The 25,902-nt window shown below is 39.3% G+C and overlaps 1 protein-coding gene across 1 annotated transcript in view; it reads left to right on the top strand.

Annotated features, from left to right (window-relative positions):
• The first annotated feature begins 1,236 nt into the window (after positions 1–1,236).
• The window catches only part of HECW1 (HECT, C2 and WW domain containing E3 ubiquitin protein ligase 1), a 162,687-nt gene continuing 138,021 nt past the window's right edge, over positions 1,237–25,902 (top strand). Inside the window, exons 1-2 of the mRNA XM_062510258.1 lie at positions 1,237–1,555; positions 15,559–15,666. Coding sequence (XP_062366242.1) covers positions 1,267–1,555; positions 15,559–15,666 — 397 coding nt within the window. The 5' untranslated portion in view covers positions 1,237–1,266. The remainder of the gene's footprint in view (positions 1,556–15,558; positions 15,667–25,902) is intronic.

Here is a 25,902-nt window from a genome sequence, read left to right as displayed (position 1 = left end):
AACTGCTTGGCTGGACAAAGGAGCTATGATTTTCTGCCACTTAATTTGTTTGAGTTCAAAAGGATGATTTGACTTCTGATCATGTGAAAAGCATTTCATTGCGTACTGGAAAGCTGTCTGGTTTTGTATCTAACAGACTTGACAGCATGGTTGGCAACAGACGGATAATGGAAGGCTAATGAATAATGAAAAGCTGAGTGATTGAAACAGCAGAGCTGCAGGGAGGGAAGACGGAAAGCTGGATAGAAAGTGGAAAAACAAGCAGTACATAAGTCAGGAATAACTAGTATTTTGATCAGTATCAGAGAATGTCTTCCCATCAGAATTTAACCCAGTCATAACTTAAGCATTCTCCATCTGCTATCTCACAAAAGATGATTTTAACTCATGCACCAAGACACATTTTGTACAAGTCACTCAGCTTACCTTGAGGAAGGGTAGGTTGAAATGAAAATATTTTTCAGCTGCTAGGATGATGACTATTCTGCAGTAACCTTCTCAGTTGTCATTAATTATCTGGTGCATTCACAAATTCCTACCTGAGCGGGGAATGCTTAGTATCTCACAGTCTGCTGCAAAACCAGATCAGAGCTGTAGCATTGGAAGCTATCAGCTGTACAGAGGGACATTGCAACACTTACTTTGTATTTATACTTCTGTGAAGACATCTCTGTTTTTGTGGCAGGGTTAACTGTTTTCGTGGCACTTACTCTTCAGGTACCCAGCAGGGAGGAACAGCTCTTACTCACTGCTAGCTGATCTCTCCAGGTGAAATACAGTCTCTAGAGTGACTGTGCCTTAAGAAGGATTTGTCTGCAAATGTAGCAAGATTTACTGGGGCTAACACTTAGCTCCAGGTATCAAAAGTGAGAAAACTATCTCATGATGTCTAAAGAGGGTGGCTCTCTGGCAGTTCAATAGTCGTGGTGTTTGTGTCTGGATATGTGCATTGACATGGAGGAAACCAGCTCCTATTAATTTCCTTACACTGCCGTGCTCAGTTGTGGGTGAGCTTGGTGGTGCAAGGCTTGCTCTTACACTTGCTTTCACAGTAAGAGTTACTGAGTAGGAGTTGAGTTAGCGCTATTCTTGCTGCCTCTTTTTGTGTCCTTTTTGCAATGATAAATGGAAAAATACTTTCTTGCTATAACTTGCTACTTTTCCTGAGCTCTGATATCACTGAAAAATTAATAACACTGTAAATATTATCCTTTCTTTTTTTCTTCACAGAATCTGTACCAAAACAGGTTCCTGGGCCTGGCAGCCATGGCATCTCCATCTAGGAATTCACAAAATCGGCGCCGGTGCAAAGAGCCTCTCAGATACAGCTATAACCCTGACCAGTTCCATAACATGGACATCAGGAACAGTTCCCATGAGACAGTCACCATTCCTAGGTCTACCAGTGACACAGACCTTGTCACTTCAGACAGCCGATCCACCCTGATGGTCAGCAGCTCCTACTACTCCATCGGGCATTCACAGGACTTAGTGATATACTGGGATATAAAGGAGGAAGTGGATGCAGGGGACTGGATTGGCATGTATCTCATAGGTAAGTCCCTGTTACCCCTTCCCCTTTGGATTCCTTGCTGCTTTTTTGTAGTTGTAGTCATTAGGGGGCTAATGTGGGCTGATGATAGTGGTGAGCTGATACAGCTCCCTTAATTGTAGTCTTAAAGTGGGTTTATATATGACAACAATTTTTTCTGCTCCTTTTTGAACTACTGGTTGCAGTCCTTGCGCTCACTTTTTTTTCAGCAAAGATAACAGAAGGCTTTCTATTGATGGTTACTTGACATTTCAAGATAAATTCATTTTAAAGCCATTTGGATGTTGGGAAAATACCTCCTGTATCAAGACAGTATAATATTTTGAGGGTTTCCTCTTGAGAGTCCTTGAGTAATCTCTGACAGATGAGAGGTTTTACAAGTCAAGAATATGAATCATTTAAAAACCTTGTGAGAATGCCTTATACTCCATAGCTACAGGATATTTTGATATGAACAATAATTATAGACTGAGACAGTCTAAAATTGTCCCAGAAAGTTTTGCTTTTTTTTCCCTTTTATTGTGTTTTGGAAGCTATATTGAGCCATGTACATTAGCATTTTTTGGGCAACTCCATCTAGTAAATCCAGCCCCATATAAGAGTGATAAGAAATGGTTTCAAACCATTTTTACCTGATTGTTTCACTTCAGTATAAAATTAGCTTTTCTTAACCTGGTTTGGTTCCTATGGAAATAGTCCTGCTGCTGAGACTGGAGTTTATGTTAACTCTGCTCTCTGGTAAATTTTGAAAATGATGGATCCATTTCAGACACATTTCTTTTCATATTAGGGATCTTAAAGATGTGACATTATTAAATGTTTCTTGAAAACCAGTGGCTTTGTAAAGAATTGGTGCCCCCACAAAGGGAAATGTTGGTAAATTGCTTTCATTGTCTATTTAGAAGACATGCCTAGCACTAAGCAGATATTTTAGTTCTAATAGCTTTAGGAGTGGGCATAGGGGATATCATAGGGAGCCATGGTGTTACTTGAGTGGATAAAACCAAATAGCTTGGCTTCACATACTAACGATATTGGGAACATAAATGTTGGTGACATAGGGGATATGGGAGAAAGTACTAGATAGTAGGTCTGAGCATGTAGAAGAACTATGGTGGTAAGGTGTTAGGCATTGGAAAGTAAGTTCAGGGTATTGAAGAGACTGTAAAAAAGGGATACACAAGGATGGCTATTTAGGACATGGAGGGAAAGGAGTGGAGGTTACAATAAGCCAAGCTGCAGTGCCTGTTCCCATGAGTAACCTCATAAAATGTCCATCTTTGTAAAGAAAAGTAGGCTTCTGAAATTTAAATCTTTCAGGAAAGAAACAGAGACTGGATTTAAAACAGATGCCTTGAAATCAGCCTGGTTTGTTAGCCTTAACAGAAAACTGCTTTTTTTTGCAGTTAAGTTGGAAGTGAAGTGTTTTGCTGGAATAGATGAGAAGACACAGCAACCCCCAGCACTGGGCACTAAGAAATACTGTGTGCTTATTCTGAAGTAATGCAGGCAACTCATAACTCTTGCCTTAGTGGACAGAGGCAAAGTATTCCTTCTGGTGGTCTAAAGTTAACAGAAAGTGCATAGAGCTGTTTCACACTGGTTGAACTTGTTCAGCCAGGTTTTACAGCTTGGGCTTCACATCCAGGGCTGTGAAGACACACTTTTTTTTTTTTTTCTTTTTTTTTTTTTTTTAATGGGCAGCATGAGCACATAGAAGATCAACTGGGAAAAATAAAAATACCCTGATACTCCTGCTTAATTTACCATATCACACAGGATACATTGTCCCAGACACTCCAGTAAATTATAGGTGCAAATCTTGAAGTGTATCCTTGCCTCTGCAGGCTGATAACAGTCAATGGCTTGTTCCAAGGAGCTCTGCTGCCAAACAAAAAATGAATAGTGTGTCCAATCCCCAAGAAACCAAGAGCTGATCTTCACTTGCTCAGGTTTCCGCTCTAAATAACTGAAGAAATAGCAGACAACAGCATCCCTGATTTTCTTTTTTCCTTCCCTTCCCCTGTTCCCACTCCTTTCCCCCCCTGCAAAACTCATGTAATATGAGCTTTGGTTTTGGTTACCTTTAAAGAACATGGAAGGCTGTAAAGATCAGTTGGCTTTTAGAGTTTGTTTGACATGGAAAACACTCAGAATCTATGAAGGTAACTGGCACTGTGTCTGTATCCACATTTACAAAGCAGGGCGAACCAGTAGGAATGGGTCTGTGGGAGCGAACACCTGATGAAGGCCTTTTGGGGGCTTGACTTAAAACAGTTCCAGTCTGGCAAACTGAATGCCCTTGAGTTGCTGTAGTGCATCTTTTAGTTTAGTTTCATCAGGACAGAATCGAGTTCATGTGGCTGTATTACAGCACAGTCTCATGGTGACAAAGTAGGGATAGTTGGAAGGGTCAGTACAAAGCACCCTTCTGAAATAAAGCACTGGTGCCTTCTGTTCGTGACCAGTCCATAAGAGTGTAAGATCCAGACATCCCTAATGGCTTATATTTGTGTCTGCATTTGCACACATTTTGTGAGCCTGTGCTCCTGTTAAGAGAAGGAATGTTCCTGACCTTGTGGATATGACCTTCACAATGTAAACTGATCTATAACTATGTTTTGAATTAGCAGCCAGACTGGAACAAGAGAACCAAAGAAACTGTGAGCTTTTCACAGTCTGCTCAGGAGAGGATTAGTGTTAAAGCCTATTATTATCACTTGTCTGGCAACTGTTAACTATTGCGATGCTGCTGGTCATTCCAGTGTTTGTCTCAATCCAGCTTGTGGATACAGCCCAATCCTTTCTGTGATTGTTTGTAATGGTGAAATTAGAGCTGAAAGGTTTGAATGTAGCAGTGTGTAGTATTGGGGAGAGTCATGAATACTGGGAAATTATTTGCATTCTTAGGATGTCAGGCAGTGTGTTGTGGATTTTCTTTAAGCCTTGGTGTTGGGAGCATTGGAATTGGTACTTGTTATTTGTCTTGTGGGATTATCCTAGGAAGGAACAATGTAGAAGCAGAACAGAAGGCAGTTCTATGTTGCCATAGTTTAATCATTGCCATTGTAGTATTCTAGGAAATATCTCTAAATAATTTGGTATGAGTGTTGGTTCTGAAATGCATAAAACATACTCTGTTTTCATCACCACTGCCATCAGTAAAAATTAGATGATACCCAATTAACTTCGGACTTCAGAATAATGGTATTCCAAGTCTGGGGGAAGAGAGATGATATGAAAGGCTTCCAAAAAAAAAAATGGAGCAAAAATCATGTATTTCATGTTTTTATTCTGTGGGACATTTTGGGATGCTATTCAAAAGTTAAAGTAGCCTGAAAGAGGACTTGAAGGAGTCCTCCCTGTGTAGAAATTCTGTCTGCTTGCTCCTCTTTTGAAGAGCCACAGCTCCTTTTATCACAAGGTATCTGTTCTTTTCCCCTATTGATCCATTTACACATTCCTTAGGGTGGCCATCTGGGTAAAAATAGCAGTCTTTGCAGAAGCAGGTAAGAGCTAGATTTAGCACTGTTTATTAGATGTAACATTTGCTTATGGTCTCAGGAAAAGAACTAAGCAGCCAGTCAGTCTCTCATAAAACTGTGTAAAAAATGGTGGCCATGTATCTCATGGCAAAAAATAGTACTCACCCTGAAGCTTCCTGAAAACATCCATGCTCAGATGTACATGATTTTCATGGAGGGCCACAGAATAACTCTTCAGCTGAAGGGAGAATAGTAAATGTTGACTTTCTTAAAATATAGATGTTATTACTTCAGCACATTTTAAGATTAGCTGTGGAAAGATGACAATATGTAAATTGGGAAAACAAGCATTTCTTAAGATGCGCTGTGCCTTCAGGAACAGGAATTATATTTCATTCCTGCTAAGCTTGAACTCTAGAGATGTTCTAACTTTCCCTCTATATACTATCTATCAGCTCTGAGCAATGCAGAGGAACCTCTACATTCTGTAACAGCTCATCTGAAATGTGCATTTGTCTTCCCTCAAGAGAACTATAGTATTATAAACATTCAGCAGTTTTTCAGAAACAGACCTACAATCAAAAATATGTGTATACACTCAAAAAGAGTTCCCTAAGAAATTTGAACATAACGAAGTTCTATTGCTATTTAAAAGTCTGTGGAATTTAAGTTTTCTTTGCAGAAAAGCTGTTTGTAAAGAAAGGGCCCATTGGGAAAAAAATGAAACTAAAACAAAGTTATGAATAAATGAAGAAAGAGTATATTTTTTTAAGTAAGGACTCTCATTTAATGGCTACTGAGAGGCAGCTGGAATATTTACAGTTATTTTTCTCAAGGCTTTCTCTCTTATCTCATTTGCTATTGCTATTTGCTACAGTATGAAGCCCCTTTAGATAAATTGATATGGACTGCTGGCAGCTGCCTGTAGATAAAGAGCTATCTTATAATTACTGTAGTGGCATTTTAGCTGCTACTAGATTTCACTTCTGTCATCACCTCTGTATCTGATGTAAAGGAGCTAATGAGAAATGTTTAAAGCAGACTTTTAAAAAAAATCATTTGCTCCAGTATCTGTGGACACTGATATTAGGGCTTTATCAGGGTTAACATTATACTTTTCTTACCCATATAAAGTAGGCTTCTTTCTTTCAACATTTCCTTTTATGAAAGCAAAGCATTATTAAAGGCTATTTATTAAAAACATCTTCATACGCAAATCTTGGAGGGCCCAATGTCCTGTCCATAGATGGCTTTTTCCAGAGCAGTTCCTCTCAAATTTATCTAAGTAGAAATGTCTTCACCTGATTAGTGACTGAAGTTTAGCTTTAAAACTGTTTTCCTCCTCTGTTTCATCCTGTGTGTTATTTCTCCCCCAAAAAGGCAATTCACCACAACCTGACAAATCTAATAACTATTGTTTAATAGACATTTAAACATTTGTTTAAACACTGTCTGGATTAATTTTAGGCTTAGGTGGCCTGTGTTCCTGTTTTGCCTACTAAGAAAAGTAGAAAAATTTACATTTTTCTTGCCATCGGACTTGGACCAGAACTTGTTTATGCAGCTATTTTGCCAAACATCCAATACATACAAGCAGAAAGCATGTCCATGTTGCCAGCAGAGATGTAAAATGTTAGAAACAGCAACGTGCATATAAGGCTGAGGGTTGTAAAATGTTAGAAACAGCAACGTGCATATAAGGCTGAGGGTTGTGGGTGTCTTTGTTACGTGTCTAATCCTTGACTTAGGCTCTCTATGTGTTTGGATGGTTGCTCCACCTCTCTGCTTCAGATACAGCCATCTGTAAAACAAAACTCTTTACAGTGTGCCTGCTTAGAGTGAATTTTGTTGATGCTTGGATTTGTTGTGTCTTGGGACTAATCTTTCCAATCCTTTTATGGCCTTCGGAAGAGAATGTCGCAGTGGTCTTAAGGCTCCTCCTCAGTAGGTTGTCTTGTAGTTGAGTCTCATCGGGCTGGGGATGGCAGCCATGGCTGGCTGTGATCACCTCAGCAAGTTAAGCTTTGTTGGACACCTGCAATTCTGCTTCTTCTGTGAAACATCAACGGAGGTGTGCAGTGGCCAGGCAGCTTTCACTAGCACAGCATAATTTATTTCAGGAACAAAGTGTCAGAGGAGCAGGTATCACAGGCCTTGGCAGATATATTAGTGCAGCGATATCAGTTCTTTGTTTCGACCTGGCTTACCTTCACCTGGCTGCTCTTCGATCCAGTGAGAATGATTTATCAGACTGAGTCACTTTTTGCCTTTCCCAGTTCTGTATATGGGACACCCCTTCAGCCAGACAAAACCCAGATATGCTGTTTACAAACCCACCAGTTGTGACATGAACACTGTTAGGTTTTGCATCTGATTCACCCCTTTACAAGTAGATACAGTCAACACTTAAATGCAAGGGTTTGTGAGTATTTCCAATACATATGTCTTCTGACATATCTCCCCTTTCACTGCTTCCAAGGTTCAGCTGTCATTTGTGTTAATGTTGGTAGTAGCACTGCACCAAAAAGCTTCTGCAGAGTGTTTAGTGTTGTAGTGGTGTGCTTTATGGTCTTTTAGTGAACTCGTAGTAAAGAAGCCTGAAGACTGCCAGTTCTTTTCCTTAATATATGTAAGATGTGATAGAGGTGTTTACTGTGTGCCAATGGATTCCCATTTTCATGTATTCTCCATAAAATAGCAGCTCTTATGAACATCTTTCTGGGTGAATGGGTAGAAAAGAGTTTTCCATTGCAACTATTCATGCTGAATATCAGGAGAGGGAAATAATGCATACAGTGAGGGCTGCATCCTCATGCCTTCTCAGTGATTTCTAGGGTCCTTATGCCTGTGGATGAACTGCCTCTGTGCTGTGCAATTACCCATGGCCCATGTTTCTGTATAGCCCAAACTTAAATTGAAGTCAGTAATGATCACCTACTAAAATATTTTGGAAGAAATCAGTTGGGGACATTGGTGCACCAAATCACAGATTTTGGCCTCAATCCTGCATAAGAAGCATATTCCATGCAGCACGTTCAGATCATTGACTGGATAGGATCAATCATGGCGCAAACAGTGGACAGAACATAAAATTCTTGGCAGGATAAGGCTTAAAGCAGAAAGATTTGTTTTGGAGAGGTTGTCAAGCCAGCCATGTGGATTTTGAAGGTTCAACATATGTTTTTCTTCTTTTAGTTTTCTGGTTTAAAACTAAATCCTTCCCATTCCTAAGTGTTTAAAACATTTTCATTGCACTGTTCATAACACTGGAATATTCCCATGCTTCCTTCCACAACTACTGTAATGACTATGTATGCATTTAGCTTTTGTAATCTTTCTCATCCATCGATCTCTCCAGCCCTAAAGGCATTTTTTTTCTTCACTGTAGATCTTTCACTTTGTAATAAGTATATAACTGAATACCATTTTTCAGATAAAATCAATCCAGATTCTCAAGAGGTTCTTTGCACTATGGTGCTTCAGTGTACACATCTGAGTTGTGTTTGAAATTTTTTTTCCTACTGCTTTATCAGATCACAACCTCCTGTCTAATATACTGCTTGCTATTATGTCTTCCAACATTTCCATAAATCCAATTTTCAAATACTGCAAATTATTTCCCCCTTATTTAATGGACATTGTTAGCCTGGAAAAATATCATCTTTGTTCATATTTCAGATCTTCCAATGTCCCTTTATATCTTGTCTTCATACTACCTTGGATCTGCAGCATCTCTTATTTTAAAATTTTCTAGCAGATTTTGTGGCTGCACTGCTTTGACCTAATCCTCATTTTCCAAACTGCACTGTCATCAATGGAGAGGCTTCCACTGACTGTGAGAACTTTGTTGTTAAATTAAAAACAAGCAAACAAAGTTCTTCCATGTTATACCTTACCACACATCAGTATGCACTGGGGAAATTGGGATCATCCTTGTTTGGATTCCTCCCTCCCATATTCAGTTCTGTGTGCAAACTGGATCTCATTACTTGTGAGTAAGTTTATGCAATGCATAAGTAGATTACAGCTCACCTGTGTACAGCTGTTGCTGTGGTCCACCTGCTTCAGAGATAAGAATAAATCTGGAAGTGGAGGAGCTTTAAAGGAGAAGCCTGTAGCTGGGACAGGCACAACTGAAGTAGCAGTGACAGCTGTGTGGTGCTATCACACTTGTAAGGATATGCAGAACCAAATGACACAATTATTACTGGACAGATGCCCATCCCAATGCAACCTAACATCTTCTGTGGGGGTTTTAGGCCCCACAAGTTTTTATTGCTGAGCCTCCACTCCTCACTTTCCTCATTCCTTCTACCTTTTCAGCAGAAGATTTCTGATTACAGGAGAGAAATATGAGTGGTGGGTTGTTCTGGAGCACAGCTTTCTAACACCACAAGGACACCATAGAAAAATAGAGTTCATTGCCATCAGCTCTGCTTTTAGCCTGAGGTTCCACTGTTGCATGAAAGGAGGGGGAAGTCCCTTGAGTGACAGAGCTCAAACTCAGTGTGGTTAGCTTGAGTGCAGGTGAGGAAGAACTGAATCCACAGCTCGTCCAGAGCCTCCTGAAAACCTGCAGGCATATAATTGCCAAGATTTAATAGGGTCTCTGTAATGGCTAGTAATTTGCTTTTTAAATTGTTGTTGGTGTCATGAAAAAAGAGAATGTTATCCCCCCAGTGGTAATTTGGAGAGTGCTGGAGTGATAAAGGGTGATAAGCGGCTCTGAAAGTAAGCTAGATGTTCAAAGATAAAAGTGTTTTGCTGAAAGTTGAGAATCCTTGGTTTTGGGAGTGGCTGACATGTCATTTGGGTTTAATGTGTGTTTAATGCGTAATTCTTTCTGCTTCAGGTTTGAAATCCACCCTACCTGGGTTTCTAATGTCCCTGGAGCAACTTACTCCTCATTTTATTACAGTTTATCTCCCTTTCTAAATTCCTTTTGTCCTTCTCTTGACATGTCTTCTTCATACTGCTGGTCTCCACTTATTGTTCACATTTCTTCCTCACAATTTTTTTTCTCTAGCTGGGCAAGGGGCTAGTTTTTGTGGGATTAAAATGAAGCTATTTATTGCTTGAACAAAGCATATGCAAAGCTCTTAAATCAAGAATTGAGCTTGCAGCACCAGTGAAGGATTAAGCCCTTGTTTTCCAGAACTCTTTTCCCTAAGAAGTTGTAGAAGGAGAGGTGGTAACTGTAAATTGCAGTATAATCATTGCCTCCAGCTGAAATTGGCAAATGAATTAACAGTGAAGTCTCAATCCACACTAGAGCTTAATATGTAGCAGCTGAAGTCTATGGAAATGTTCCTTAAATAACTATTATTTTTTAATTTTTTCAACATGGCATCTTTGTAAAGAAATTGGGATCTGCATCTTTGGCGTATGTTTCTTGTTGATAGCTTCTCTTTTGCAGAATGATGACTGCTTGTATGGTATAGCTCTTTGGAAGATCAGCTTCCAAGGGCTGGATTTTGCACTGCTAAAGGATTGCAAAAGGAAACACTTTCATGACCTGATACAAATCACTATAAGCTCTACTTGTGAATTGCAGAGGCTTTTGTCATCATTTTGTGTTTTTCTTCAAGTGATAGATTGGGTGGTAAGAGAATAAACCTAAGAAATATGAAGCTTATTTATGGCTTACCCCTTCTCTTATTATATTGCAATATAATTTTATTTTCTTGATACTTTATGAAGGGTCTGGAGCACATGTCCTGTGAAGAAAGGCTGAGGGAGCTGGGGATGTTTAGTATGGAGGAGACTTAGGGAGGACATTAGCACTCCTTCTAACTACCTGGAAGGAGATTGTAGCCAGGAGGGGCCCATCCTCTTCTCCCAGGCAACCAGCAATAGGATGAGAGAAATAGTCTCAAGCTGCTCCACGGCAGGTTTAGGTTGGATATTAGAAGGAACTGCCTCATGGAAAGGTTGATTAGATGTTGGAACAGCTGCCCAGGGAGCTGGTGGAGTCACTGGAAAGGAAAGGCAAGATGTTGCACTCAGTGCCATGGAATAATTGTCAAGGTGGTGTTAGGGCATAGGTTGGACTTGATCTCAGAGGTCTTTTCCTACCTAACTGATCCTGTGATTCTGGGATTTAAGAAATCTCATTCCTGTAGCTTTTCATGCTAGTTGCAGAACAGAACAACCAGAGCTCAACCTCTTTGTACAGAAAATTATTTTAAAAGCATTTTGCTAGATATTGTATGCCATAATTAAGACATACATATTGACCAAAATCACTTTTAAATTGCAAACTAACACAGATTTATTTAGCTGAAGACTAGAAATCCTTATGTAATTTCAGAAGTACAGCATTTCCTTTTCAGAAGGGATCAAGACATGAAGTGTAGCTTTTATTTTTGTGCCCTAATTGCATTATGGTTATAGGAAGCAAATGTTGTAGTATGTAGTCTTAAATCAAATTAGTGATGCATAAGAGACTGGAATACTGTATCAAGTTCAGGAACCTGACATCGTATTCCTGTCTCATGTTAATTATTTGTTTCTTTGAAAGTTGTACACATTACTCTAAATTTCATACTTGTTAGTCTTTGAGAATGTGAAAATATAGGCTAGTCATATATAAGAGCAAAATACTATATGAGAAACTGTATGGGAGTTTGTTTTTAATTTCTGCCTCCTAAGTAAAACCAAACAGACCAAAAGGGTCACTCAGCTATTTGTAATTTAAACTCCATCAATCCTTCTGAGGAAGATGTATTGACTATCTGATTGCTTCTGTGTGGGAATTTGAGACAAACTTTCAAATACTGAAGTCCTGATTCTGTTTAATGTAGCTGATGACAGCACTTAAGTCCCCATTAGATTATTCACAGATCTTTTTGAGGGATGGCCTTTATCAACATTTTCCCTAATTCCTCTGAAGAACAGCTTCATGCTGTCTTTCATCTGAAAGAGAACTTTCTTTGGTGGCCATGGTTCTTTATCTCTCTCTAGTGCTTGTGAATTATATTGGGATGCTCAGCATGGAAGTGACAGCACAGAATATTTTTAGCAGTAAAAGGGTGTGCTTCGTGGTGTCTGGTTTGGTGAGGAGAAGCAGTCCATCAGATTGCTGCTGGTTCCCAAAGCACTTGCTGTCATTTGCTGCTAGCATGCCTTGGTCCCTCTGACTGCTATTTGGATCTGGGTTCCCTGGCTCCTGGTCATGCATCGCCTTCCCCATTTCCTCTAAGGCCCGTGAGAGGTCTGTGGGAGCTGCTGCTCCTGTCCCAGCAGTCTTGAAGGTCTTCAGCCACCCCTCCTCTCAAGCAAGAGGCAGCCAGCAATTCTGCATGCCCAAAGGGCAGGGGGGACAGAGAGCAATGTCTGCTGGCTCCCATCTTAGACACCCGCACCATCCCCAGCTCTAGCTCCAGGAGGAACTAATGATGTTCAAAGTGCAGCACATCTGAAATACTCCTCCATTTTAATCCTTAATTAGTAAGCTGTCTATTGCCCAGGGAAATGAAGCCACAGACCTGAGAGCAATTGCAAAGTGTTTGCTTTTTGGCTGAGCAAGGCCAAACCCAAGCTATGCAGAGGAAGCAGATAGCTGGTTTAAAGGTTAATCACATTTCAAAAATAGAGGGAGGGAGATTCATTACAATGCTTCATTGGAAAAACGTCAAAAGACGTTAGCTGCTGCCTGAAATATATAAACGGGAATAGCATTAACTCTGCTCTTCATTTGGCATGGAGGTGAAACAAAGTATTTCACCATTTACCTTTGGGAATTAAATGCAACATGTTTTAAAGGTCAGTTCCTTTGTTATGGGGATTCTCAATAGAAACAAGAAATAAAATTTGTTTTCCTCTGCACATACTCTTTAGCATACCATACCATCTATTTGCTTATCTATGGCATGAATGTTGATAAACACATGTACATACACATGCACATAGTGCACAAAGCAGCGTTGTATTTCACATGCACAATTTTCTTTGTCAACGTGCTAAGTACATAATGTGCGTGTTCAGGGAATAGCATTCCTGGAATAGTGTTACTTGCCAATTAAAACAGGTCGACCAGGCATATTCATACATTCCAGCCTCCTGATGAGTTTCAATTACTCCTATTTTTAACTTGCCAGAGGATATTTTTTTCTTATCTTTCACCTTCAAAAAATACATACCTTCAAAAACTGAAAGAGCAAGACTTCCCTTTTGGACCTGAATGAGATAAATTTTTTTCTAGCTTAAAAAATTTAAAAATGAACATAAATTTCTGCTAGACTGAAAATAATTTTTATTTCTTTGGAATTAGGGACATACCTCTTTCAAAAGAGACAGGGATAAATCTTATAATCCTTTCTGATGTCTGAGCCTGTATTCCATCAGTGGCCACTGTCCATAAACTGTGTGCACATGACTAGCTCCATGTATGTATCTCTTCCCAGGGGACCTGTTTTTCTCTGGATGCTTCCCACATGCCCCTGTCTCTTGCCTCCATGGCAGGAGGCAGTGTGCAGGTGTTACTCAGTGGGAGCAGCTTGTTCCAGGTTTCCTGTGGTCTCACCTGTCAGCTGCAGCCATAGACTGGCTTGCTTGTCCTTCCCTTCCTGTGGCCTACCTTGGACATGCAGATGGATAGTAGCCCTTCTTCTCAGCCTGGTTTTCCAGGCTTCCTACACTTTTTTAACAAAATAGAGGAAAGGATTTTCTGGTGTCATCCCCATTGGCTCAGCTTGCCATAGGGATGTGATATAGTTTGGGTGTGGGCATAAGTCAACATCTCTGTCAAATTAGAGAGATTGTGTGTGGTGCAGTTCATGCTGTCTTCGTGCCAGCTGCGGGAAGCAGCAGCAGTGAAAGTTCCAGCTGGTCTTCACAGATACTGACTATGAACACAGTATTTTAAAGCTGAGTCTGGGATCTCCTGTGCCACTAAACGCTGGCCTAAAATGCCTGCAGTTTCTTAAGCAAGATCATCCAGTCCAGCTCAGCTAAACCTCCTTAAGTAAGCATGGTATTTTATAAACAGTGTATCTTGAGAGATAGTCATTACCCACATGCATCATCACAACATGGCAGGTGCTGGAGCATCTCCAGCAGCTTACAGAGACTAAATATGATAAAGAAGCATCACAAGTGATGAAGCCAGTGAGCAGCATGACAGAACTGAGGGATATGCTCTCTGCCCCATCAGGATGAGAGCCAGGCAGGGTTCCCAGGCTCCAGCTCAGTGCAACATTTCAGTATCTGTTCACCTTTAGGTATAAAGTGTTTTCCCTGCCAAAGCAAAAAGGACAGGTTTAAGTCTTCTTGCAAGTATATAATGTTCCTACTTCCATATAATGATGTGCATTGTCCTTGATAATCTGTATCCAGAATAGTCCTTTATTAAAGGTATTCATAAGAAAACCAGTGCTCTGAGAGTAACAGTTTTATACTTACCTGCTTTTTTTTGGATATATATCATTTGGAATTTAAAAGAAGACGCAACCAACTATAAAGTACAAAGCGAGAACAGAAATCATATCAGAGGATTTTGCTACTGATGATTTCAACAAAGATCCACTTCAAAATAGGGCATGAAACACAGCTGGTGAAATAATCCCTGACAATTAGCAAGTCAGCAAAGGGAAATTTATTGTAGATAGCATTACTATTTATAATTGTTCATTGCAATTGTTACTGACATCATTAGAAGGATTTCTGTTGTAATCCCTCAAGAGAGTAATGCCAAAGAGTTCAGTGTTGATACTCACCTTCCTCCTTTGAGAGCATGACTATATAAAGCCAGTGGGACAATATTGGCATCTGTTGGCTGCTTTCTTCCTTCAGTGAAAGTGTAGTGTCCTTCAATTTAGTCTCCTTTATTAAGCTATTGTAATAGTCTTTGGATTTGTCAGCTTTGTCTGTTGGGCTGCCTCTTCTGTTCTGCAGTTGGTCACACCATCCATGTGTACTCAGGCACAGTGCCCCTTGTTGTATGACATTGTCTTGGTTTTCTTGAAACAAAGCCAATTCTTCGTAGTGTTTATAACTGAAGTATTTTAATGTCAGATTGAGTGGTTCACATTTTTTCCCACTTTTAATGCAACTAATAATTAACATAACTGTCTTCAGAACTGGGTCTCAGCACCCACCCAGGACTTCTTCCATAGCAAGCAAGGCTGAGTTGGTTAAAGCACATTTGCCCAAATCTCTGTTAAAATTAAAACTGTTGTTATCACTAAAAAGAAAAGCCCAGGAGGTTGCTGGCTGGTCTCTGCAGGTAGAGATTGTGGCTTTTGCTTTGTCAGAGCACAGATGTGAAATCCATTTCATCTCACTGAAGCTGGAGCAATGAGCCCATGGCCCCAACCCATCCTGGGTGGCTGCTTCAGCTGCTTTGTATGAACTTTTCAATAATATAAATGAACGATAAATCTGATTTCTTAGCATGTCATGCCAAGCTCTCTAATAGCTCTAGGACGTTCTGTCAAGCCAAGTGTGTATTTTTAGCCTGACTCTCTGTTGTGCACATTGTCATAACAGGCGCTTACTGAGACCAATCTTCTTTGTTTATAGATGAGGTCTTGTCAGAAAACTTTTTGGACTACAAGAACCGTGGTGTCAATGGCTCTCACCGTGGTCAAATTATTTGGAAGATTGATGCCAGCTCTTACTTTGTGGAGCGTAAGTATTTTTCCAATTCTGCTATGATTTAATTCAATCACTCCAGAATGATAATTCAGCTGTTACTGTTGTTTTTATGATGTTCTTATGCCCAAAATGTCCCTTAGGAAAGGCCAAAAATGTTACCAAAACTGCTGAATGTGTTGACAGAAACTGAAACACTTGGTGAAGTAGTAACCCACAGTTTCTGCAAGCAAATTTTGTGGGCATTGACTTAATTACTTTTTTTAAAAATAAAATTATGAATATGTGTTTTACTCAATTTGCTGTTATTTAGACTATATCATTGATAATGAGCTGCATTAACTTTAATATGGTTTTAAGGAAAACAGGAAATCAGGGGCATAATATCATTCCAGGAAGAATCACATTGGCTTTTAGTTGGAAAACTTCATTGTGCATCTGGCTTCTAACAGATTCAGGTGAATTCAGAAGTTGAAAGGGTCAAGTTGTGATTATCATCTATACTAATACAAGTGTAACTGTATGTAGTTGCAGCAAGGTACATTGATTTCAAATTAATTGTTCCTCATTATATTAATATTTTAACCAGGGCATTTGATGCAGCGCAATATAAATCTATTCCACCCTCTTAGCAGTGAAAATACAGAAATACTGAATTTGCTTCTGCAAAGTACTAGGTTCCTTATACAGCAAGTTAATATTTCCAGCCCTGATTGTCCCATCTCCCTGACCATTCAAATCCTTCCTCTTTTCAAAGATTTACCATGTGTTAGTGTAAACACAATTTATGATCATCTTTGGATAGAAATAAGGTACTCAGAATACTGGACTGAAGTCTGTAGCACAACTTCTGTGGTGAAAGGGCTGCATACATCCTTAAGGACGAGTTAAGTGTGAAGGAATTTCAGTTTTACAACGGAACTGCATATTTCCAGTAATCTGACTTACCCTTCTGGACAAAATTCAGAAGTTTGGTAAAAGCATTTATAAATTGCTTGACAGGTGTATCTGTCTAAGACTGTCTATATTTGAGAGCGGTCGAACTAATCTTTCATATAATCTATATTTTAAAGGGTTTGTGAAGGACATGAGTTATGCTTGACCAATCTATGACTTTGATCTTAAATATCTGTTGTCAGCAAGGGTGATACATGCAAACACTTTACAGATGCTCAGTCCTAGAAACAGGTTCTCTCTTTGCAGTGTGAACTATTGCTGATGGTCTGTAGTTACTAGTGTTAAACTGAAAATGTTTTTCTAAAGAATTTAGGGACCTGCTGAAATGTCTACAGGACATACAGGATGTTTATATCCTGTGTTTTGAAAAATACATGGATGGGAAACTGTTTGACATAAAAGAACATTGGATTTTTTCCAGTTATCTTGGTTTTAGGGCAGAAATTCATTACAGGATATAACCTTTAGAGCAGGTTCTACTTTGCAGAGGCTTTGAGCCATGGTTACAAATTCATGAGACTGATCATACTTCCTTTTAGCTGTTAAAGAACTGTGGGAAGGAGATTAAAAAATCCCACACTGGGTACTTGAGGAGTCTTCACTACCAAGGACTATTGAAGACGGGCAGAAATGGGACAAGAGTGCTGGTAGTTTCCTTGGCTAATCCACAATAAAATGAAGAGGCAACATGAGAAATGCTTAGGAGAGAGTCTCTTTAGGTGGGCCACTTTTCATTAAAGGTTCAAATGTACAATGAATTATGTCAGCTTAATAGGTTGCCCTATTAGTTGAGATACAGTAGCTGTTGTTAATTGACTGCATGTACATCCTTCACTTGCCCTACTGTAACAAAATGCAAATTAGCATAACCATCCTTCACTGATGCTTGGAACTAACTTGTAGTACACTATAGTTGGGCAGCCTTTGCTTGATGAGTTGTTGCCTCTTGGTAATTTGTTATACTGCTACCATTAGGTTGTGAATGTCAGCCCTGAGATTTCGTACCAGTGTGCTCATCAAGGACTAATCATTGCCCTGTCCAGAATTAAAATAGGAGAAAATGAAGCACGCAGTTGTAAATAACAGCAGTGCAGATACTCTGAGAGCCACTTGACTATTCAAGTGGGAAGTTAAAGCAGTAAAGAACGTTGATGTATGCTGGTTTGATATATCTAAGGCATATTTGAGGATTCCTGCCCATTGCTCACTTACATATGAAAGCACACAGCTTTGCAGTTGATTAAATGTTGTGTTAAAAACTTCAGTGGCTGAAAACCTTGTGTACATTCTATCCAAAGAGGATGGTGTAAACCATCTTCCTTCAGACTTATTTTTTTGGACAGAGATTGTATCTCCCTTTTATGTTGCATAGCATAACATTTGCAGGGATCAGAGATATTGGTTACTCAAATAAAACTCAGCTAAGAAACGTAGCTATGGTGTGGTAATTTATTTTTGAGGTGTCCGTTCATTTTGTTTTCCCATATATTGTTATAATCCCATTAATTTACTATTGGTTGGAGTCTTCCTGATTATAGCATTAATTCTCAATAAAACAGAGTAGCTCACTTGCAAAGACTCTTAATTTCTGCTTTTGTTTTTCCTGTAACTATTCATACTTTGGTATCTTTTTTACCATATGAGTCAATATTGACTATCAACTACACATTGCTTCAGAAAATAGTATGGTATAAATTTCAGTGTTTATCCTGGATCTATAATAAAGAGGAGATCAGTGTATGGCCAAATAAAGAATCAGCCTCACATAGAGAATTTAAATTTATCAAGAATTTCAGGCACCTCATGCAGGTTGGTTTGTACCCTGGCCTTGAAATGTTAAAGGTTAAATATATTTGCTGGTGCTATTGTATGAGGCTCATTATAGGGGGACCATGGGAATCATCCTGGCCAACCTCAGAAGCCAAAGTTTTTCTGTCGTCAGCAGTTAGACTTAGGACTCCCGACAGCTTGTTTCTGTACCATAATTAAGGAAATTATCCTTATGCTGTGACCAGCCAGCCCTCTGACATAAACAACTTAAAAATACATCTTTGAGCCTTATTTTATTAAAGAGCTTTGTGAGGAAACTTGAAAAATCAGGGATATTAAAGAGTAGCTGATTTCCAACAGTATAACTCCTATTAATATGAAAAAAAAAAGAAGCATTAGAACCAAGTAGACGGTTATTACTCATTTCTATACTTTTACTGTGGAAGCATATATAATATGTTTAGGAGCATTTAGTTCAAATCCATTAAATTCCACAGTTATTTATCCTTTCTTTCCTTCATTTTTGGTAAATTAACAAGCAAATGAAATATGACGCTCTAATTATGTAACCTGTAGTCATTATACATAAACCCACTCTTTAGTAACTTAACAGATTGCTGACATCTTATCACTGTAAATAGTAACTTGCATGCAATGGGCAGGGACCTGGAATGGGAATGAGTGAAAGGAAAAGCCTTTGAAAGTCATTTTCTTCATGGCAGCAGATTATCACAATGAAATCTATCAACCACAGTTGTAATGATAATTACTGGCCAAATCCACCAACCTGCAGGATCACACTAGAGAGAAATTGCGCACAGGGGCAGAAGAAACTAGTAATATATTGTGGAAGATTTTGAAAAGTGCACTAGCAACGGAGAGCACAAAGGAAGACATGGAAAGAAATTTCCACCATTTTCTACCTTAATTGCACTTCTTTTATAAAACTGAAATTCTGCAGTTTCAGATGCTGCTGTGTTTTTGAAGCTATACTTTCATGCTATTCTCAGTGGATTGCCCAGTCAGAATCTTTAAGGGTTCTTTTTTCAGGTATATTTAAAATCTCACCAGGTAAGAAAATGCTTTCTGTGAGTTCAATGACAAAGCAAAATCGTCGTTTTGAAACATGTTTCTATGCTCTGTGAGTATTTGGGCAAAAGTATCTGTTGCTTTTGAATGTGCCTGATTTACGACCACCCACAAAGCCCTGTCAGTTTTCAGAAAACACATAATTTCTTTTACATGTACCTGGGCAGCATTTTCAGATATCACAGACGTTTAAAGTTTGCATTTATTTTTGCACTCTACCTTTTCACCTTGGAAAGGACTAGTATGCCTTTCCACTTTTCTTGTCACAAACTTGCAACACAATGTGTGTGCCAGATAGACACATAATTGGTTGGAGCCAGAGAGGGAATTTCTTCCAAATGCCAGCAGAACAGAGCTCATCTCCTATTAATACTCAGGAAACAAAATGCCCTAACAGCTGCAGAGGCAATGTTGTACTACAGCCAGTTTTGCATTTCTGCAGAAGTGTGACAATTTGGGCTTTTCTGACAGTCAGTGATAAACTGTAACCACCATGAACTGGTCAGAGTTTGAGGGGAGGAAGGAGGAGTGAAGAGAGGCTCTATGCCACTAGGGATGTGAACCTTGTGCTAAGGATTGGAGGGCATTGCAGTGAAAGAATCAGCCTATAATGGGTTTTCCAGGAAGGGAAATATACTGTGCTGCACAGCAACTTCTGGCACGCTTTTTTGTTTACACAGCAGTACAGAGAGAGGTTATCCAGGAGAGCATTTCATTGGGGTGTGTTGCAGCACCATCCTATAAAGATTGTATCAAGCTAGTATATCCTTACAATGAGTTTTAGACACTATTCAGAATTGCACTGAAGATAGCCAGATAGCTGGGATACCCCCTAATCCACAGGCCTCTCTAAAGATTGTTCACTACCTCACAGCTAAGAACCACTTCCAAGGGCAACCTGTATCTGTGTTGCATTTTTATTTGAAAACTTACAGAGCAGTTGTTTGGTTAAATTTGCTGCTGTTGTTGTGGCTGAATTTTTAATAACAAAGATGGATGTCAGGCCCTTGTAGAAAACAGAAATGACAGTCATTTATTCCTGTTGGCTAGAAGGGATATTATGGTTAAAAAAAAACAAAACAAAAAGGTGCAACTAAAGTCAAATGTCTGAGAGATCCTGGTACATCTTCAGATAGAAGATTTATGTTCTATGTTATGGTCTATATATGCTGTATGTATGTGCATTTATGGAGTATTTACAGAAATGTTCCCAACTGGCAATCAGCCCTTTCATCTGAGGCTCTCTCTAGAAAATATATCTTTAGAAAGCTGATATAAAGGGTGCCTTCAAAGAACAAATAAGTGACGGATGTTCCAGCCTTGAATATTTCCAAATAAATTAGGCATATTCATGTCAGTGTTAATGAAGCTAGATTATTTAAAGTTTTTTCCTTTTTATGGACAGATTGTTGACAAGTCCAGCCCACTAAAATAATTTTTGTCTCCTTTTTTAATACCACAATATCTCTCAAATCATATACTCTACACTTCATGAAAATAACATGAGAAGAGAATGTACAGATAAGGCTGTTGAAGTCCAGCCTGATATAAGTTTTATCATGACCTACAGTCATGCTGCATGACTTTAAACTTTGAGTCCACAGACAGTAAAAACTGGAACAATACAGAAGCATCTTCAACCGTGTAAAGAATATTTAGAAGCAAAATGATTAAAAGTGTCAGGGAAAGAAAACACATATGAAGCAGTAAGAGAGAAATGTGCTATTGCACATGATGTAGCTATTGCTTTCCTGTCCTCCAAGGAAGACATACCATTGTTTTATGGTTCTTTCTCTTCATCTCCTTGGACATGTGTTAGTTTTACTGATGCTATTTGGTTGTCTTCCACACTACACACAGTTTTTAAATTCCTTGTACTTTTCCTCAACCTGTTATCCTGATAGTAGTTTAATATTCATACTTAAGCCAAGCTTAGCTTTGGAAAGACGAGCATAGTCTGAAAACAGATGTTGAGATTCCTTAAAAACCCTGCACTTGGGGTCCTTTGGTCAGCCCTTTAATCTTTGCCTTTCTTGCATTTCTTGTTAGTTCTCCTCTTGCAAAGTCTGTCTGTGCCTGGACTGTGGGCAGCAGCCTATCATAAATAAAAATGTGGGCCAATCCATACAAGGCATTAGAAAAACATTTCTCAGCTTCTGGCATGGTTTCACTGTGGTACCTTAACGAAGAGACCTGTCTGCAAATCGGGTTTTTCTTGGTCTTTCTCTCCCTTTCCCCAACTTGTTTTGACACTTGGAAATATTTTGTTTGGAGTATGGAGATCACAGCTGTTTGTGTTTTCATTCTCACACAGGAAAGGAGATGTCTGTGTTGCAGCATCTATGCTTGGTGACACCATGCTGGAGCACCTCGCTGGTCCCCACACTACCTACCCCATGTTTTTTGATGGCAGTGCTTAAAGAAATTACAAGGACTTTGCTTGCACAGAGCTAAGACTGAAGTGAGAATTTTGATAGGTTGGTAATAGGAGTTTCAGAATGCTTTGAATGAGAAACAATGCCTGATTTTAGGCATCGATGTCAGAGCAGGTCTACCTTCACTAAGCCCTAGATCCCTGTGTCACAGAGACCAGAGCTTATATGGACTCTTCCTAGCCACTTAAACAAGCATAGATATTGTATTAATGCTTCAGAGGCTGGACGTCACCTCATTCCCAAAGAAGTAGTCAGGAAGATGCAGTAGCATTTAACTGAAGTTTTACTTCAAGTCTGGAGGAATCTAACTGCAGGTGCCAGATTTTGAAAGCATGGGTTCACAAATGTGTTCATTTTGGTCTTCTAGCAGTACCTTCAGCCACATTTTATTTGCTTCAAATTCAGAACTACTGCACATGCAGTATATTTTGTGCTTCACCTCTGGTATCACCCAGTATACCATTGAGCCTGTCATGCACTTCAGGAAATGAAGAGAGATTCTTGAAACACAGTAGTGCAGCTAGTAGCTGTCATTTTCTCATCTAACCTAGTGTTTCATAAATGCATGAACCGATACCTATTGTTCTGCTGCTTTGAACTTTGGGTGTGCAGTATTCTGCCCAATGGGTGCTGAAGTCACATGATTTATTATAATGGATCACTATAACTTGGATAGTGTTATTTTGTCATTGATAATCTTTCTACTATTGACAGTAAAAGATTACAGTGTCACCCCCAACTCACAAATCAGTTCATTTTTGCCACTGTTAAATGCTTCTGGAAAGTTTTTTCAGACAGTACTGTCTAGGGATTTGGCAGAATTGCACTGTAAGACAGATCTCCTCTCTTTGCTCCATTGCACCCTATGCTCTCCCCTTGGATATTTCATTGGGTGTGTTTCTGGAGCTGCTGCAAGCCAAAGGAGACGCCACTGAATTCTGTAGGAATTGCTTGCACGCAATTCTTGCCTGTGCCATCAGCCCCAGAACCCTTTGTGGACCACCACATGCAGATTGTCTGGTGCAGGCTTTGGCCCATGTGGTTTTATTTTTGTGGAAAAACAGAAGACAAATGCAATGGAATTGTCAAGCAGCTGTAATTGGAAGGGTATCAGCACAGGCATCAAAATGTCATATTTTTTCCAAAAGAGTGTCCAGGTACTGAACTTTGTTTCAGTTTTTTTTTAATAAATAAATCATAATATAAAAGTACTGTGACCAGTGTTAATAATTTACCACTTCTAATTTTGGAGAATTTTACAGTTGTGGGGTTTTTTTTGGTAATCCATGGCGTACCATGAAAGTAATGGATCAAAACAGAACTGGAAGTATTAAATATATTTTTTTTTCTCTGTTTATATAGGCAGAGAGTTTGCTTCACATCTTCATGCTTTCTTTAACAAAAGCCCTTGTACATCTCTCTGCAGTAGTGAAGCATCTCAAGGGCTCTTTTTAGATGTCCAGCGGGACGCAGGAAAATCTCCATATAAAAGGAGATAAATCCCTTCACCTTATTCAGAAACTTGTTTGTAACCATGCTATTTTATTGCTTGCTTTCAGACAGTCACTTTGTTTCTTAAGCCTTCTGATAGTTACAGCAATATTTATTCAACTCATGCAACAGTGATTGGATAGTTTTATTTGACAGACAGAACTTACTTTGCCTTCCATGAGGGAAGCAGAATTATATTTATGGTGTAGTGCTCAAGTAACTCCTCCTGCTTCTGAAATACTGCACCTGTGATGCTGGAAACCTTTTGATAATTGTTTTTTCTCATTAAATAGCCAGTAAATCTTGCCCTTGTTCCTTACTCCCAGTCCAAGGTTTCATGCTATAGGGACTGCCAGATGGCAAGAACATCATCTATACACAGAATAGAGTTTCTCAGAGAATGGAAGGGATGAATTCAGCAGGGATGAATTCCTTGCAGGGTTCAAACACTTCTGACCAGCAGAAACATCTTTCTGCAAAGTCTTTGATATTGGTAATAGGATCTTCAGGGTCTCAGACAAATAATGTTTTATATTTTCAAATTCTTCTGCGATCCTTTCAATACTTCAGATGTTCACTTTACCCAGTCAGTAGCAGGTATAATTTCCTTCTATATCTCAGTTCTAATAGCTTTCTTGCAATTAAAAACAAAGCAAAACAAAACCAAAAAACCCACCCCAAACATTATCAACCTCAAAATAGATAGTTTTGGTGTAATTGTTTGCTTAATTAAATTTACATAAAGATGTTTCTTTCAGTCTTTCCCCTTTCATTAAATTATCTACATTACTTTCATTATGCATTCTCTCATTAAATGTTGTCCTGCCTGTGGATTTTTTCCAAGTCTCCTTTACCAAAAAATACTCTCTGCTACAGTGAGACTTCTAAGAGTAGACAGCAATGTTTATTCCAAACCCTTCCTTTTCCCCGGCATCAGAGCTTGTGTGCCTGGCAGGTAATTCGTCACTTCTGAAGCGATAGGAAGCAGAGATGTGGGGAAGTGACTTGTTCACTCACCTGGGATGAGCTGTCATAGCTCACCTGTAGCTCTAGACTCTTTCCTGAGAGTAAGAGCTACAGATCTGATTGCTTCCCACTCTGGGGCCATTTTAAGGCAGCTTTTCGTGATTAGGCTGCATGTACTGATAATCTTGCTTCCTTTAGTGGCCCCTTCACACTGTAAGAAAGATATGCATACCACTGTTCAGTGATCTTGGATGCATGCCACTGTTCAGTGATTTTGGGTTGTCTGGTCAGAGCGGGTTGCTCTAGCACCTGTCTGACCCTAAATGTAAATGCGTCTTGGGCCCCGAATCTAAAAGTAGAAAGTTGCATTTAATTTTCAAATATTATCTTTCTCTATGCCTCTCAGTTTTGCTTTTTTTTCCTGACCCATTTATTTTTTCATGTCTCAGATACTTTACAAGTTCAACAATGATCTCCTTTCATTGGAAATATTTCCAAAGAGAAAATATTTTAAAAGCCCTAAAAATGGCATCTTTTTAAAGAGAAAATCATTTACACCGTAAGAAACAATATTGATTTTGATTGTAAAGTATATTGCTGCAATGTTCCAAACAGGAGCTGTAGTTGGGGTTAGAAATAAGGTAAGCAGTGCATGTGTATCAGAATTTGAACTGTGAATGTGGTTGTTGGAATTTGTAAATAGTGTTCCCTCAGACACAGACATCTGGATGGCAGAAGTACAAAACTAGCAATGTAGAGAGTTCAAACACTAGGGTGAAAAAGGAATCTGAATAAATCTTTTTGATGTAGGTGAGTACCAGAGAACTTTCCCAGGCAGCTCCTAGGCAAGAGCTCTAGGCTTCTGAGGGTCCCACTCAGCAGGCAGATTCTGGGAGGGGAAGCAGCTTTTGATGCAGCCCACATCTCTTGGACACCTCCCTCTCCTGTCTCTGGCTTTAAAAAATCAGTCTACCAACAGAAAAGTTTCTTAATACTTCCATTGTCTAACACAGGTATTACAGGTGTGTGAATGCAGTTCTAATTCTCTTTTCTACTCCGTTAAAGTAAACTTAAGTTTGGAACACTTCAAAGTCTGTCATGGACTTGTAGAGATTTCATTCTTGGTTTGCCTCCTACTAACTTGCTGTTTATGCAAGCTGCTGAGCAGTACTTCCTGAAGGAAAACTATCCCTTCATAATCTGGTAGCCCTGGGTTACTCCAGAGATACCTGGGAAGTCACAAAAACTGGCATATGATTAATCTCCCCAGATTGCCAGGCAACACTTGGGCAGCAGATTTTCCAAATGTTACGTGCCTACACTGAGTTAGATCAGTCTTCGTGCTCGATTGCTAGACAAGATCTAGGGGCGAAATCATATATTTAAAAGAGAATACAAGTGCATTAGTAAGATTTTGTTTTACAAGAAGGAATTCTACCTGCCTCCTGAGATGTATTAGCTAACATTAATTTTTACCTTTGAACCTCCACAGTCTGTGTTAACCCGAGATCTCCAGGAAGTGTTTTTTCATGTTCCTCTTGATAAAGGTGTTCACCTGACATGG

The sequence above is a fragment of the Cinclus cinclus genome, chromosome 1 (genome assembly GCF_963662255.1).
Source record: "Cinclus cinclus chromosome 1, bCinCin1.1, whole genome shotgun sequence".
NCBI classification, from domain to species: domain Eukaryota; kingdom Metazoa; phylum Chordata; class Aves; order Passeriformes; family Cinclidae; genus Cinclus; species Cinclus cinclus.
This window is presented reverse-complemented; position numbering and strand designations above follow the sequence as displayed.